This window comes from Hemiscyllium ocellatum, chromosome 3 (assembly GCF_020745735.1).
Source record: "Hemiscyllium ocellatum isolate sHemOce1 chromosome 3, sHemOce1.pat.X.cur, whole genome shotgun sequence".
Taxonomy (NCBI): Eukaryota; Metazoa; Chordata; class Chondrichthyes; order Orectolobiformes; family Hemiscylliidae; genus Hemiscyllium; species Hemiscyllium ocellatum.
The window spans coordinates 30,407,318-30,423,791 of NC_083403.1; the positions used below are offsets into that span (position 1 = coordinate 30,407,318).

The 16,474-nt window shown below is 40.6% G+C and overlaps 1 protein-coding gene across 2 annotated transcripts in view; it reads right to left on the minus strand.

The window, feature by feature from the left end:
• cep57l1 (centrosomal protein 57, like 1) overlaps positions 1 to 16,474 on the minus strand; it is a 36,048-nt gene that overhangs the window by 5,966 nt on the left and 13,608 nt on the right. For both annotated transcript variants that reach the window (XM_060856431.1, XM_060856422.1), the window contains 5 exons: positions 13,852 to 13,968; positions 13,040 to 13,117; positions 10,731 to 10,814; positions 8,204 to 8,281; positions 6,619 to 6,878 (listed from right to left, as the gene is read on the minus strand). In XM_060856431.1, coding sequence (XP_060712414.1) covers positions 6,619 to 6,878; positions 8,204 to 8,281; positions 10,731 to 10,814; positions 13,040 to 13,117; positions 13,852 to 13,968 — 617 coding nt within the window. The remainder of the gene's footprint in view (positions 1 to 6,618; positions 6,879 to 8,203; positions 8,282 to 10,730; positions 10,815 to 13,039; positions 13,118 to 13,851; positions 13,969 to 16,474) is intronic.

Genomic DNA, 16,474 nt, shown 5'->3' on the forward strand with positions numbered 1-16,474 from the left:
ATTGATATAACTTCAATAAGTATTTTATTGGAACAGTATATTGTTATAGAGTTGCAGGCAGGTAATAAGCAGTTAAGAGAAAGGGGTGCTTAGAGTTGTGAATAGTTGATGTTTAAGGTTCACTGTTAAAGAACAAACTGATATTACTTTCTTTAAATAGTGTAATTTGGGAGTTCTCTATTACTCATCTTTTAACAAATTACGAGGTGAGGTGAGCTTTTCTGGGTGTTTGGTTTAATTAACACAGAGGTTCACAGTCGTGTCGCAATGGTACTGAAACAACTGATAACCCACCACCCCCAAAACCACAATTTAACTGTACTCCTAACCCTTGACTACAACCCCTGTTCCCCTACTTCTAACAGAATCCCCTGACTCACCAATACAATGTCCACCCAAACTCCCTGCCTGATGCGACTTCCATTCTCAACCACTCGTCTATCACCCCACCAACCAGACCAATTATCCTGCAACTTGACTACTTTGACAACCCGCCAATCCTACCAATTCACCCCCATCATTTAATCAAACTAAATACCTCACTCACCAATCAATCCAATCCACTCATTCACTTCACTAAAATTAACACTTGAAACTATGCAGCAGTTGGTGCTGTAAAAGGGCATGTGGAGTCTTCCCGACTCTCATTGCTCCAGAGTTCCCTGAGGGATGTGCACATTTTATGAAAACCTGGGTCAAAATAACCCCAGAGGAACGCACAAAGACATACATTTGGGGGAAATCTTTGTACACATTGGCAATCTAACCAGCATTGCCGCTGCTTAGATGATCTAGGCCAAAGGGCTTCAGTTTTCCCGATAGTTAATCAAATAATCTCTGCTCATCCAATACAGGATGTCAGATAATTTCTGATCCCAATCACAGCCAGTGGAGAGATTGGGTTGTTTTGGTGGGATAGATTGGATGTTAATGTTTATGTGGAACCTAATGCTTTCTAACAATCGTATGGAATTGCAGCATGTAGGTGAGGATAGGAGCTCTTACATTTGGCATTGCCCAGTTATGAATTAAACAGATTGACAAATAGACTGATTAGACTTACAGTGTGGAAACAGGCCCTTCGGCCCAACAAGTCCACACCGACCCGCCGAAGCGCAACCCACCCATACCCCTACATTTACCCCTTACCTAACACTACGGGCAATTTAGCTTGGCCAATTCACCTGACCCGCACATCTTTGGACTGTGGGAGGAAACCGGAGCACCCGGAGGAAACCCACGCAGACACGGGGAGAACGTGCAAACTCCACACAGTCAGTCGCCTGAGTCGGGAATTGAACCCGGGTCTACAGGCGCTGTGAGGCAGCAGTGCTAACCACTGTGCCACCGTGCCGCCCGGTTCTAACTCAGTTCTAACTACATACAGAAGCAAAGCAAATCCTCAATTGGATATCCCCAGCAAATCACTGACTTGTATCAGAACCCCAACATATCTTTCAAACCTTTTGTGATTCTGCATATGGTTTTGAAGTAGTTTCCACATTTAAACTTGCCGCTCTGGAAAGACATTTCTCCCAATTTTTCTACTGTATTTTTAGTCATCATCTCATATTTACAGTCTTTGCTTTGCATGCAGCAATGGGTAGAATCATAAATCATGGAAATATTTTCTCCATTTTTACCCTGTCTTATCATTCATAATTTCTAAAGAGAAAAGGTCCCATTTACTAAATCTTGCCTGATAGCCATTATCTCTCAGCTCTGAAATTTGCATTTCCTACAGCGCTACTACATTCTTTTTGATGATGTTGAGGTCAGAATTGAATATAGTGCTCTAGCCCAAGTAGAGGAGCTACATCATAACTTCACAACTTCTGAATTCTACACCCCTATTGTTAGCATTTATATTTCCTTTGCTGATTTTGCTTTTAAAGAGTTGTTCACATTTTTCATTCCCATTTGGCTCTGTATTTTCTAAATCCAATTTGCCTTTCTAGTTTTTCCTTCCAAAGTGCATCCACTCCCATTTACTTGCCACTGAATGGCCCTGGTTTGCAAGATTTCAATGCCTTCTTCAATGATATTGCATTGTTCCTCAGTGTCAGTCATACCTCCCAGTTTGGTACCTTTTTCCAATTCTTATATTGAATTATTTAACCTAATATTCACTGCTTGTGAAATTCAAATATGCTACTTCCAATTTGAATTAATTATTTTTACACTCAGCTTTCTAATCTTTAGCCAATATGTCATCCATGCTAGTATCCCTTGCCTCCATACAGACTAACCTTTGTCATAAACCTACTGTGTCAGACCTGGTCAAAGCCCAGTAGAAAATCCAAATATATGAGACCAACCATATTACCTCTTCAAAGAATTCTAATCAGTAAGCTGCACACAGTCAGGAAGGAGAAATCACATCTGGAGTGAGACACAGCCCAAGTTAGTATATAGTTTGGGGAATTTTGTGCAGAGCGGAGGAGGTGCTTTTTGCTTGATTTTTTGGTTCATAGTTTGCTTTGTGCTGACTATGAACCAAAAAAGTAAAGAGTAACATCACAGGAAAACCATAAGTTTATTGGGTGGTAATAGCTTCTAATCTGACTATCAACTATACGTTACTTTCAATTCAAAGGTAAACAGGAGAAATACTTACAGGTTATAAGCTAAAACATCAGTTGGAAATTATTTAAAAACTCAATTAAGAACTAGATAAATAAAACAGAGATAAAAGGGTCAAGCGATGTGTTGTAACTGCATGCTGTGGGAGTTGGCTAGGATCCTAATGTGATTCATAGCGATCACACCTGTACCAAGTGCTGGTTTGCTTGAAGAACGCTGGCTCACAGGGGTTGATGAGCTGGAGTCTGAGCTTCAAACACTGAAGTATCAGGGAGGGGAAGAGTTACCTGGACACTGCATTTCAAGAGACAATCACATCCTTTAGATTAACTATCTCAAATTCAGTCAGTGATCAGGGACAGGAGGGTGCGACAATGAGCGAGGCAGATAGAGACATCCAGGAGATAATGCTGAAGGACCCTCAGCCCTTGAGTTTGTCTGACAGGTTTGAGACACTTGCTGTGTGTGTGGATGAGAGCAGGAGCTGTGGGGTGGATGATCAAATGGACCACAGCACCTTGGTACAGGGAGCCAATTTAATTGGGGGGGGGGGGGGGGGGGGGGGGGGGGGGGGGGAGGAGAAGAAGAGAAAAGAAAAATGTAGTCAGGAGAGTAAATAGTGTTCTCTGTAACCAAGATCGAGAGTCCCAAAGGCTATGTTGCCTGCCCGGTGCCTGGGCTCAGGATACCTCAACTGGACTGCACAGGAACTTAGAATGGGAGGGAAAGGATTAAGCCGTGGCCCACATAGGGGACAATGATATAGGTTGAAAGAAGTTCTGGGGAGGGAATATGAACAGCTAGGGGTTAAATTGAAAAGCAGAACCAAATAATAACCTCCAGATAGTACCTGAGTCACAATTGGCACAGGGGCAACAAGATTAAAGAGGTAAAATGTGTTTTAAAGATTGGCATGGGAGAAATGGGTTCAAATTCATGAGACATTGGTATCATTCATTGAAAAAAGTTAAGGAGGATCCAGAGGAGATTTCAAGCATGATCACAGGGATGAAGGAGTGGTTGAATACTCTGGGCCTATAATCTATGGAGTTTAAAAGGTTGAAGGGAGAATCTCAAATGAAACTTACAGAATACAGAGAGGGCTAGATAATGTGAACATGTTGAAGATGTTTCCATTAGTAGGAGACAGTAGGACCCAAGGGCACATCCTCAGAGTAAAGGACTACACGTTCGAGCAGAGATAAGGAGACATTTCTTCAGCCAGAAAGAACTCATTGTCACAGAAGACTGTGGAGGCCAAGTCATTAACTGATTAAGACAGACAGTTTGGTTCTTGACAAGTAAGGGGATCAAGGGTTACAGGGAGAAACATATCAGCCACGATAGAATGGTAAAGGAAACTTGTTGGGCTGAATGGCTTAAGTTTGTTCCTATATTTTATAGTCTTATGGGGAAGGGCTCAGCAGAGGTTATTAAAGATTCCAGAACAAGTAATAGAACAAGGAGGGCTTAGGAATTTATCTTCAGACATAGGACAACTATGTGAAGAGGGGTCGTCAACACAGAATTAAACATGTTACAGATGAATGCATGCAGTATACAAAACAAGGTAAATGAGCTTGTTGAAGAGATTGGAATTGGAGGGTACAATGTTGTGGGTATCATAGATGTGGCTGCAAGGAGATTAGGGTTGGAAACTAAATATCCAAGGAGATGCATCCTATCAATAAGTCAAGCAGATAGGGAAAGGGGGCAGGGCTGCCTTGCCAGTGTGAAATGAAAGTAAACTGACAGCAAGTGATATAGAGTTGGAAGCTGTAGAATCTGCATGAGTAGAGTTGAGGAACCACAGAGGAAAAAAAGACCCTAATGGAAGATTATACAGGCCTCTTAGCAGTAGTCAGTATGTGGAGAAGAAATACAATCAGGAGATTTAAAAGGCATGTAAGAAAGACACAATTACAATAATCACTATGCAGGTGGACTGGAATTCCAGAATTTTGACTCAACAACAGTGAAGGAATGGCGATACATTTCTAAGTCAGAATGTTGACTAGTCTGGAGGGGAACTTGCAAATAGTAGTGTTCCCATTTTACTCCTTCCCTCGTCCCTCTAGATGGAAGAGGTTGTGGGTTTAGAAGGTGCTGTCAAAGGATGTTTGGTGAATTCCTGCCATATATCGTGTAGATGGCTACTCATACTGGTGCATTGTTCGTGGAGTGTGTGGATACTTGCAGACATGGTGCCAATCAAGCAGGGTGCTTTGAAATAGATGGTTTCAAGCTTCCTGAGTGTTGTTGGAGCTGCACTCATCCAAATAAGTGGGGAGCATTCCAGTACATTCCTGACTTGTGCCTTGCACATAGTGGACACAGCCTGGGGAGTCAGGAGGCGAGTTACTCACTACAGTATTCTGCTCTTGTAACCATTGTATTTAAATGCCAAGTCCAGTTTGGTTTTTGATTAATGTTGATATTGAGGCATTCAGTATTGGTGACACCACTGGATGTCAAGTGATGGTGGTTAGATAGTCTCTCATTGAAGATGGTCATTGCCTGGCATTTGTGTGGCACACGTTATTTGCCACCAGGTAGCCCAAGCCTGGATAGTGTCCAGATCTTTCTGCATGTGAAATGGAACTGCTTCAGTATCTAAGCAGTTACGAATGGTGCTGAACATTGCACAGTAGCATTTCCCACTTCTGACTTTATGATGGAGGGAAGGACGTTGATGAAGCAGCTGAAGATTTTCAAAGTTTGGGAGAAGATTTGTAGCTCGGGTGCTCGTTGTTGTGGTTCTGTTCGCCGAGCTGGGAATTTGTGTTGCAGACATTTCGTCCCCGGTCTAGGTGACATCCTCAGTGCTTGGGAGCCTCCTTTGAAGCGCTTCTGTGATGTTTCCTCTGACATTTGTAGTGGTTTGAATCTGCCGCTTCCGGTTGTCAGTTCCAGCCGTCCGCTGCAGTGGCTGGTATATTGGGTCCAGGTCGACGTGCTTATTGATTGAATCTGTGGATGAGTGCCATGCCTTTTAAGAATTCCCTGGCTGTTCTCTGTTTGGCTTGTCCTATAATTATAGCTGACCAGCTGTCATTAGTAGCCACATACTCCGATGACAAGCAACATGAGCTCGACTGGAACAACACTACTATTATAGAACAAGCCAAACAGAGAACAGCCAGGGAATTCCTGGATGCATGGCACTCATCCACAGATTCAAATCAATAAGCACATCGACCTGGACCCAATATACTGACCACTGCAGCGGATGGCTGGAACTGACAACCGGAAGCGGCAGATACAAATCACTACAAATGCCGGAAGAAAGATCACAGAAGCGCTTCACAGGAGGCTCCCAATCACTGAGGATGTCACCTAGACAGGGGACGAAACGTCTGCAACACAAATTCCCAGCTCGGTGAACAGAACCACAGCAGCTGAAGATGATTGGGCCTAGGACAGCAACCAGAGGACCTCCTGCAGAGATGTCCTGAAGTCAGGATGACTAACCTGCAACCACAAGCTTTTTCCAACATGCCAGTATGACTCCAACCAGCAGAGTATTTGCCCCCTAATTTCCATTGATACCAATTTTGCTAGGGCTCCTTGATCCACACTCTCAATTATCGCCATGATTCAAGAGCTGTCACTCTCTGGCATAGGAAGCCAATGAACTAGAATATGTTTACACAAACAGACGGAGCACAAGCGCAGTTATAAATGTTCATAGTGCTTGCTCAGAAATCATACTAAAATAAAAACAGATGCATCCCTACTTGATTTCAAAACCCAGCTAAAACAAAAGAAATGCACAATTAGAATGTGCTTAAACAACAGGTGCCTAAATTCAACACTAAAATGTTTGGAGATTATCAAAAATTCTCATATAAGGTGCATAGATTCAACATTAGATGAAAAAAAATGTTTAAACTCCATATCCATATAGAGAAGCTGGCAAATGGAGAGAAATGATTGTCTAGGAGGCAATAAAGATATTTAAAAGGTGGAGTTGGAGATCATCCCACCCAAATCTGTACTTTGCTCTCTAGACTAGAGTTGTATTTCTATACTTACAAGCTCATTTGGCCCAGCTCATCTTGTAATGCTAAGAGAAGCTCAGAAAGATCAGTTAGTGAAGAGGATGAGGGACAGGATACAAATTGTAGATCCCCTTTCTTCACTCTGCCAGGATGAGAAGTTATTTTTCGTGAATTCTTAGCAGTCCTTTCAATGGGACGTTTCTGTCTTCCATCAAACTTCATTGTGTTATAATGCTTCATCAGATGGAAAACATTCTGTACATTTGCTGTGACAGAATGGCTGGAACTAACAGACTTGAACACAAAAACAGAGCAATTTGAGAATGTGTTAAAAAAAAAGCAATTTTCTTCACACCAGGATCTCTATACATTTGCTTCCATAGAACTGAACACATTTGATAAGCTGCATAAGACTTCAATGACCACAGTGACTCCAAATGCAGAATAACTTTAACATCTATATGGGACATGTACTGTAGTCTTAGCTGACATTACTACCCATTTCATTTTATGTAGTTAACTTGGGCAAAATTACTTAATGACATAAATTTTAATTGGGGGAGGGGTGGAAAGAAGCTTTCATCAGAACAAAGTACTAATAGTGTGCAATGCACTCACTCATTATCCGCTGAATGCTATCCCGCAGATCTGTGTATTCACAAGGTTAACCCAGACTCCATTGCTTTTCCCATTGACTTGTCCAGTCTAATCACTTGATCCTTCATGTGGATAGGAGTTACATTGAAGCAGTATCCACAGTTTTTTTTAAAATTAGCTACAGGAAGTCCATGCACCTATTCCCCATGGATAATGAGCATTTGGTGCGCCACAGAAAATGGGTTTGATTCCTATACTGTGAACATTTCATTGCTCAGTAACCAAATCTCCTAAAATAGAACTTCAAGAGTTCCTTACTTCCTTCTTTTGAAAGTCTTTCAATTTATTTATAAGTTGAGCAAAGAAACTTGTGCATCCAACCCGTAACACTCCTCCATCATCACTCTTCTAGAGGTGCAAAATCCAATCCAAATTATATATTTACTCACGGGTAAACAGTTGCCACTTATTCTGCATTTCACATTCATTAGTAGAAAATGGACTATAGTAAGATGTAATCGGCCAAACTTATTCTTACAACTAGGAGAAAGTGAGTACTGCAGGTGCTGGAGATCAGAGCTGAAAATGTGTTGCTGGAAAAGCGCTGCAGGTCAGTCAGCAACCTGCAATCTTCTTCCTGACCTCTCCACCCCCACCCCTACTCCCACTCCGGCCTATCACCCTCACCTTAACCTCCTTCCACCTCTCACATTTCCAACACCCCTCCCCCAAGTCCCTCCTCCCTACCTTTTATCTTAGCCTGCTTGGCACACTCTCCTCATTCCTGAAGAAGGGCTCATGCCCGAAACGTCGATTCTCCTTCTCCTCGGATGCTGCCTGACCTGCTGCGCTTGTCCAGCAACACATTTTCAGCTCTTATTCTTACAACTGGGTATAATACCATATTGATTGCTTCACATCACTCTCTGTCAAACATCACCAGTGCTTGAAATAACAAAGCTTCATTGTCTTCTCTGTATGCGAGAATAGACTGACCAAAAACTTCACTCTTTGAAACTTACAGTGCCAGCAACAAATGGAAATTCTGCATGGCCTGACGAAACACGAGGCGAGCACGAGTTTTCTCTTCTCATCTCATTCTGGAAAAGAAAGCAATTCCTTGTAAAAGATCGTTAGAAAAGCTAAGAGGCACACTATTTACAATCAGAGAATTTTAGCTTTATCTTTAAAACTTATGAGAGCAACTGCCAAGGATGCTGGAATCTAAAATATATATCCTGTTTAGCATTGAAGTTTCCCACCAGAGCATATTCTGCATTCTTGTTACCCTCAGGACTTTATCAAAGCGGTGTTCAACATTAAATTCGTCAGCTGGGGAGGAGTGGGAGTAGCATAATATTCAGTTTTCCTTGCCCATGTTTGACCAATGCCATGAGGTTTCATACAGTCCAAAGTCAAGGAGCACAAAGAGACCCCATAGAGAGACAGACATAACACGGGCTCACATGGGTACCCACGGCCACATCTTTGACCAGAAGAAAAAGTGAGAGGAATTTTAAAAATGACGTTCAAAGTGAGGACAAACTCAGCTAGGTTCACGGGGGATGGTAGTGGATAGGGATGGCTCAGGTCTTCTGAGCCAGTCCTGAGACCATGTTGATGGGGATGGACAGGTAAAGGGATTACATGTCTATGGTGAAGAGGAGGCAGACGCTGTCTGCAAACTGGAAATTTTGAAACCAGCATAAAGCATCAGGAGAATTGTGGATGTAAGTGAGCAGGAACTAGATGAGGGAACACAAAAAAAAAGTCGTGGTAGGAAGAAGTTCCATGGGGCAGGTATAAGCAGTCCTATTTGTGGTCTTTTGGGAGGGGTGAAGCTAGCTGGGGGACTAGTAGTCAGGAGGTTGTCGCAGGGAGATCCCCAGTTGAGATGATGTTGATGACAGTCTTGGACACAATGGTCTGACCCTCGATTGTGGTGCCATGGTCCTGGGGAAGACAGTAGGTGGTGTCCAAGAGCTAGCGCAATGTAGAGATCAGTATGCCAGACAACAGTACCACCCAGTCAGCATGTTTGGTGACAAAGTCAGGACTGGATCTGAGAGCATGGAGTGTAGTCAAGTTAGAAGGAAATAGTTTCAATTACATGAGGAGCAGAAAATAAAGGCAATCAATGTTGCATAAACAATTCTCAATAAAAGTGTCAAGTGCAGGTAAAAGGCCAAAGGAAGGGGTCTAGGTGAAGGGAGAATATCGGAGGTGGGTGAAGGTGTCAGCGGGATGGCTCTAGGCCTGTGGAAGATTTGGCAGCATTGATACATACACATGAGGACACCACTTGGTCCATTCTCTTCAAGATCCTTGCACAAATAAATGCAAGGGCATGCCCTAACTGGGCAGTGGAATTATATCTTCAGATGCCTGATGATATGCTCAGTGGTGATCTTGTGAGCAGTTGGCTTCGGTTATAGCATTTCTATGGGTCTGCCGCAGGCCCTCCAGAATACATTCATAGAGTTCTGGTAATAGCAAGAGGAGCTGTGGCACTCAGTAGTACCGTACAATGACCAAGTCAATGGAGCTATCAGATTAGTGAGACCACACTAGTGAGGCAGAAAGTTCTTGAATATATGGTTACATCTTTAGGGAATAAACATCCTCCCACTTGGTGAAACTCACTGGCTGTTCATTCAATGTCTTGATAGTCACATGGTTGCAACTAATGGCGCTCTGCAACTGTTGGAATTAAGAGATGGAGACAAATATATGCCCTCTATGCCTGCAAAGCCACATTTATTTGAAATTACAAATAGGGCAGTGATTTTTGAGTTGCAATTTTGTGCTTTCACATATGAACTAGATGCAGTCTTCTTCAGCTGCAATGCTCTCTCATTTTCAGGTAGCTTTGTTCTCGACATAATCTGTGCCAAGGGGATGACCTTTGTTGCATTCTGCCGCTCATTCCTCTTCTCTACATGTGTGCTGCATCAGCTCCTGCAGATGCAGAATATCATCATCCACTTAATCCCATGCCCAACTATTGCTTTGTTTGTAGTCACAAGGTTTAGTGGCCTACCCCTCCACAAGTTCTCACAATCCTTGAAAGATCACAATTCCTCTGTTGACAGATCACTTGCTCCTCTAGATCTGTTCATCTAACAATAACAGGATAACATTGGCTAAGTGCCACATTCAACTGTGCACCCTTTAGTGGATCTATCAAAATGAATAGTACAGCCATGACTGGCTCCATACGTTGTTGCCACCTTTATGTATTTGGCTCTGAAACAAGCCATTGTATAAATCATGATTACTCACAAAGCACAAAACTGGCTCTCCATAATGAGAAAATTCTACTAAGTTGATTAATATAGTTAGTCACATCCAAATTAAAATTTAAACTTTATAGACTTATAATCTGGACATAAATAAGAATCTATTTTTCTGTCCTTGTATAGGTTATTACATAGGGAATATCTAAACATGTGAAAACAATTTATAAAGACTTGCTTGAAATTGAAGCTGTAAAAATGCAGTAACAGTTGCCTTTATTTACAAATAATTTCAGTCAATGCTGCCTCTCACCTTTGTAATGTCTTTCCTTTTCTTCTTTTTCTTTACAGAGCACGATCCTATAAGTATTCTGTTTATTTCGAGTCCAGTCTGAAGCTGGAAAGAGACAGATGTATTAAATAGAGTTTCTAAAGGGCTCAAGCCTTGTGCAATACTTTTGAAATCTAGATTTAAGTTGGCCACCATTATTTAGACATTATAAACATATCAGTTTGTTCCATGATGAATTTTCAAAAATTTGGAAGGATAATAAAAGTGAGATCAACACAGTTTCAGTACACCATTTAGATTCTAAAATATTCAATTATGACATATTAGTAAATTCTGTGAGGATTTTGCAATGTTCTAAACAAATCTTCATTTCATTTTAGTTCCAGGTTTTCACTGGCCAGCTTAACAATTATTAAACAAACAACCACATGTTTGCAAATGGTACTACATAGCTTACACACTAAATAGCTCTTCAAACATGGAGCTGTCGCATGACCTAATACGCCCAGTAGGGAATTCATAAATCATATCATCTCTCATCCACAGCCATGTTTAGAGCATGGGAACAATTCAATCGCTGTAACACATTTTATTTAATAATTAATCATTTAATAGTTCCTAAAAGGATTGTTATAAAAAAAGCAAACACAAGCCATGAAAACTAGAATGAGAAAGGTGCATTACACACTATCAATTCCCAAATGCTGAAACCAAGTATGATTGAGAAACATTCAACATTAGCAATAAGGTTTGAACTCTGACAAATTTTGAATCAAAGATATACAAGTCCCTGCACCTAGCAATGAGCTCTGATCAAAGACACCTTTTCAAAGGTCAGTCCACTGGACAAGCACCTTAACCAGCAAGGTACACACCAGCACCTGGCTGAGCACAGCAAAGTCCAAGTTAACCCTTTAATGAGTTATTCATTAGATATCGGAGACAGACGTGCACTGTATTATAGATAGGGCAGTGGGGACTGTGGAGGCTGGATGGGGCTGGTGAGGGGTTGGGAGAAAATTCTAGCCACTCCAATCTGGTCCAGTCCTTCCCCCTTCACAGCCACATCTGCTAATGCGCATGCAGGGTCAGCAAACACAGCCTCTTTTGTACCAACAAAAAAGAAAAAAAATTGGAATAAGATTCAATTTATTCTGTTATAAGTTTTCATTCTTCACATTTCAACAACTCTACTGCAGAATTACAAATTTACAGAAATAAATTGTTCAAAAGGATGAGGGGAAATTTGAAAATTGTTTTTTTTTAAAATACTCTGACTTTTAAGTTATTTTTAAGTATCATATCATAATCATTCTGTGCAGATATGACATCATAAGCAGTAATTTAAAAACGATCAAAACAAAATACCACAAATACTGGAAATCTGAAAAATTGGCACGAAGTTTGTGATGATAAAAATTGATAGGAAGGCAAGTGATGAGGCTGCAATAAAGTTTGCAAAAGGATGCAACGGTTAAGTGAATGGACAAAACCATGGCAGATGGAATAGATTGTACATAAATACAGAAAATAAGCACTTTGACAGAAAGGAGAATAGAGGAGGTGAATATTAATTAAATGGAGAAAGATGTCAGAAAGTGTACAAAACAGGGAAATTTGGGACCCCCTCATCACTGATTCATAAAAAGCTAGAATCCAAGTTCAGTGGGTAACAGGGAAGGTAAATGGAATGTTGGCCTTTATTTGAAAGGAAGTGGAATGTAAAAGTAGGGAGACTGTTCTAAAACCATACAAGGCACTAGACAGACACTAGCTGGAATACTGCAAATAGTTCTAGGTCCCTTATCTAAGGAAAGGCATACTAACATTGGAGACAATTTACAGAAGGTTCACTAGGCTGATACTACGTATGAAGGGACTGTCTTATGGAGGGCAACCCACTGAGTCTGTTCCAACATTCAATGAAATTGTTGCTGATCAAATGATCCTCAGCTCCACTTTCCTGTCTTTGTACCACAATCTACAATTCCCTAACTGATTAAAAATGTGTCCATCTCAACTTTGAATGCACTTGATGACCCAGCCTCAACAACCCTATGTGGTAAAGAATTTAATACATTCACCACTTTCAACAAGATGAAATTCCTCCTCATTGCCATCTTAAATGTATGAGCCCTTTGTCAGCAACTCTGCCTTCTAGTCCTGGACTCTCTTGTAAGGAGAAACAACCCTTTCACACATATCCTTTCAACCTTGTGAGTTTCAATAAGATTGCTTCTCATTCTTTTATACTCCAGTGAGTACATGCCCAATCTATTCAACCTCTCCTCACAAGAAAATCAAAAACTTATCTGTTTTTCTCCACTCACCTGAGCTGCTTTATCTTGTATAAGTTTACGCTGATGTTCTTCTTCCTGAAGCTTCTGTCCTAGTTCGTAAATTTTCTTCTAGAATTGAAAGACATTTACAGCAATCTAAAAGTGTTAGAATTTAAAACTGAACACATCACGATAGAAAGTTACACTGGAAAAAGAAAACCTCCTTTTCAAGTGTGGTCATCTTGTCTTTTGTTTCTTTGGCAAAGAGAACAAAACAAACCAGAACTATATTTTGGCAACCTGCTCATTCACATTGAGATTCGTGCACAAATCTCCTCTATTCTCATTGTTATTTATATGTTAGCAATTGGCACACCAGGAGACCAGTGCTCAAGCAGTGTCAGTCAATTTCATAAAAATGCTCCCCTGAACTTTGCAAAAAAACAAATGAGACCTGCTGAAAAACCAAAAAGATAGAGGAGATTTACATTTTTCATTGTCTTGACATTTGAAAAACTTCAGATGAATATCATTGCTGAAGAGGAGCTCAACTACTGCAATTGGATGCTACCAACAACAGATTAGCAAATGCTGGTAAATTAGTAGATACTCACCAGTTTCTAAATCTTATAACAACTTCTGCTACAACATAAAGGGCTTTGAATGTTCAAATAATATGGTACTTTTCTCCAATCTTCGGTCATAACTCTTTAATTTTAGGAGGTTGACATTGAAGAGGTGCCCAATGCTAACTTTGGAATTTGCCAATATTAGTTTAAGGAATGGAAAATGATTAAAAACATGTTAATCAGTTTGGTTCTTATATATTATTGTTGGACTTTAAGTAAAAATACATTACTTACTTCAGCTCTGGTCTGTGTTGCATTGACTTTTAAACACTCTTGTTCTAGGATTTCCAGTTTCTCAAGCTTTGATTGCAGTTCTGCATGGTTCCAGTGCCTATCCGTCTGCAGTGAGGTCTAGGTGTCAAAGTATACATTTACTTCAAGATAAATATTATGGAAAATTGAATAATAAAAAGAATACATTCAAATATTGTTCTCCATCTCATGCTGATGGAGAAATCTTTTCCATGCACACGTATCCAAAAAACATTCAGTAAAACTAATCGAGTTTGCAACATATGGCATTGTACTATATGCCAACTTAGAGAATGATCTCAGTCAAAGAATGACATAATGAAAAACAAATGATTCTTCAAATAAAAACATTATCCTAGAGTCAATAGAAGGTTCAAAAATTCTGAAGTGTTTTGATGGAGTGAATACAAAGTTATTTTCTTCAGGTTAGAATTAGTAACAAAATTTCATCAATTTAAACAAGTCACAGAAGATCCGGAGAGAAGTCAGGAGAAATATTTCATGTTTTAAGTAACTTGTGGACACAGATTTGATACTGAATGAAATGAGGCTGTAAGTGAGGCCAGATGCCAAATTCCCAATTGCCCCTCTCAGTGAAATGCAAATTACATCCATCAACAGGCACAATGTACATGATCTTCACACCAAGGCAAGTAAGAGATCAGCAGCACTTTTTGTAAATGGCTTTCTTCGACCTCACAAAGGCATTCAACTCTGAAAACTAGGAAGGATTCAGAATCATCCTCCTCAAATTTATCTTCCCACAGAAATGTGTCACCATTCTCCCCCTACTGCAAGACATTAAAGCCAAGATCCTCAGAAACTGAGCCACTGTATGTGCAAACTGGGGTTGAGCAAGGTGACGTTATCACACCAATGTTCTTCTCCACCTTCTTTGCCACAACATTCCACTTATTGTGATCAGTCTCCAGGAAAGGTTCCCCTAATTGTAAGTGCTCCAAATAGGATACTACAAACCATTAAGCTTCCCTTGTAGATAGCTTTCTTCCTAAATAAATGCAGAGAGGCCGGTATCGAATCACCCTTGCTTTACAGTACATGGGCTCTGACCAGCCAACCCTGAGCCTGTCCCTAAATGAGGAGACTCTCAATCTCCTGTCAGCCAGGGTTCCCTGATTGGGTTTGTTAAGCTGGACCAAAATCTCAATGAGATCCACCTAGCCATGGGTCCAATCACTCCGCCTTTAGACCTAAATAAATTTGTTTTAAAAAGGGGCCAATTTAACTAAGTTTTTATGAATTAATAAAATAAGAGTTAGTTCATTAGTTATTAAACATGAGAAGAAATAGCAACACAACACATTGCATACAGATTTGCAGAGAGTCCAAAAAGATTTTTTTTAAAAAGTGTATGATCAGTCTTTGAATTGTTCTTGAAGAGCAAATGGTTGAAGCTTATGGCCATTGAACTGGATATCACTGATAACATTGACAGTAGCAGTTTCTTAGTTGATTTGGAGATTTGTGGCTTTGGTTGCTTGATCGAGGTTCTTCTGCTCTTACCCCTTTCAACAATGGCTGGAGGTAACTGGCTTCGAGCACTTAAACCGAGTCCTTCTATTGTACTGTTTTCTTTTGACTGCCTTGTTGATTAGTTTGTTTCCAGCACTAGGTACGAAAGAGAACTTATGTTTTGTTTTTACCTGTACAGCAGAGGTTTTTAAATGGCTGTTCTCAGAGCTGTAACCTTCACAGCACACTAGGACATCAGGCTAATTATACACACACAGGAGAAAGTAAAGACTGCAGATGCTGGAGATCAGAGTGGAGACTGTGGCGCTGGAAAAACACAGCAGGTCAGGCATCATCTGAGGAGCAGGAGAATTGTTGTTTCGGGCAAAAGCCCTTCATCAGGAAAGATGAAGGGCTTTTGCCTGAAATGTTAATTCTCTTGCTACTCGGATACTGCCTGACTTGCTGTGCTTTTCCAGCGCCACACTCTACTAATAATTCACACAGTCCTAGTGTTGCAGTCCATTTTATTAATTCTTTCTTCTATATATTTCTGGAAGGACAAAGGACAACAATTCTGCAAGAAGTGACTCTCTGTTAAGGGACAGAAGACCATCAGCACCCTCATTAACACTTCCTGTTATATTTCTCTCTATTTGAGCTTCTCCTGATCTTAGCGTGAGAAAGTGGGATTATTGTAGATAGTAGCATAATTTTGGCGGTACAGACTCAACGGACCAAAGAGCATTTTCTGTACAGTATGATTCTATGATTTCCAGTTGAGATATTCCATTAGCCCCACACAAGTCTCTGCCAAAAAGCAACTAAATTAACTTCACATTTTGGCTGCAGCAGACTTATTTTACAAAAGATGTTTTGAAATTAAAAGCTATAATGTCCATGGTATTTGTGAAACCTGCATTGCCTCTAATCCTGAACCAAGACCATCTGACTGCTTCCACAGTGCAACACTGCCCTCCAACTATCAAGATCCCCAGCCAGCCACTGAACAACACTGATTAATTCCCATACCTTGGGACCTTTTCTCACCAAGGATTAACATCAACGATGAAATTCAACATTGCTTCCAGTGATCTAGTGCAGTCTTTGGCCATCTGAGGAATAAAGTGTT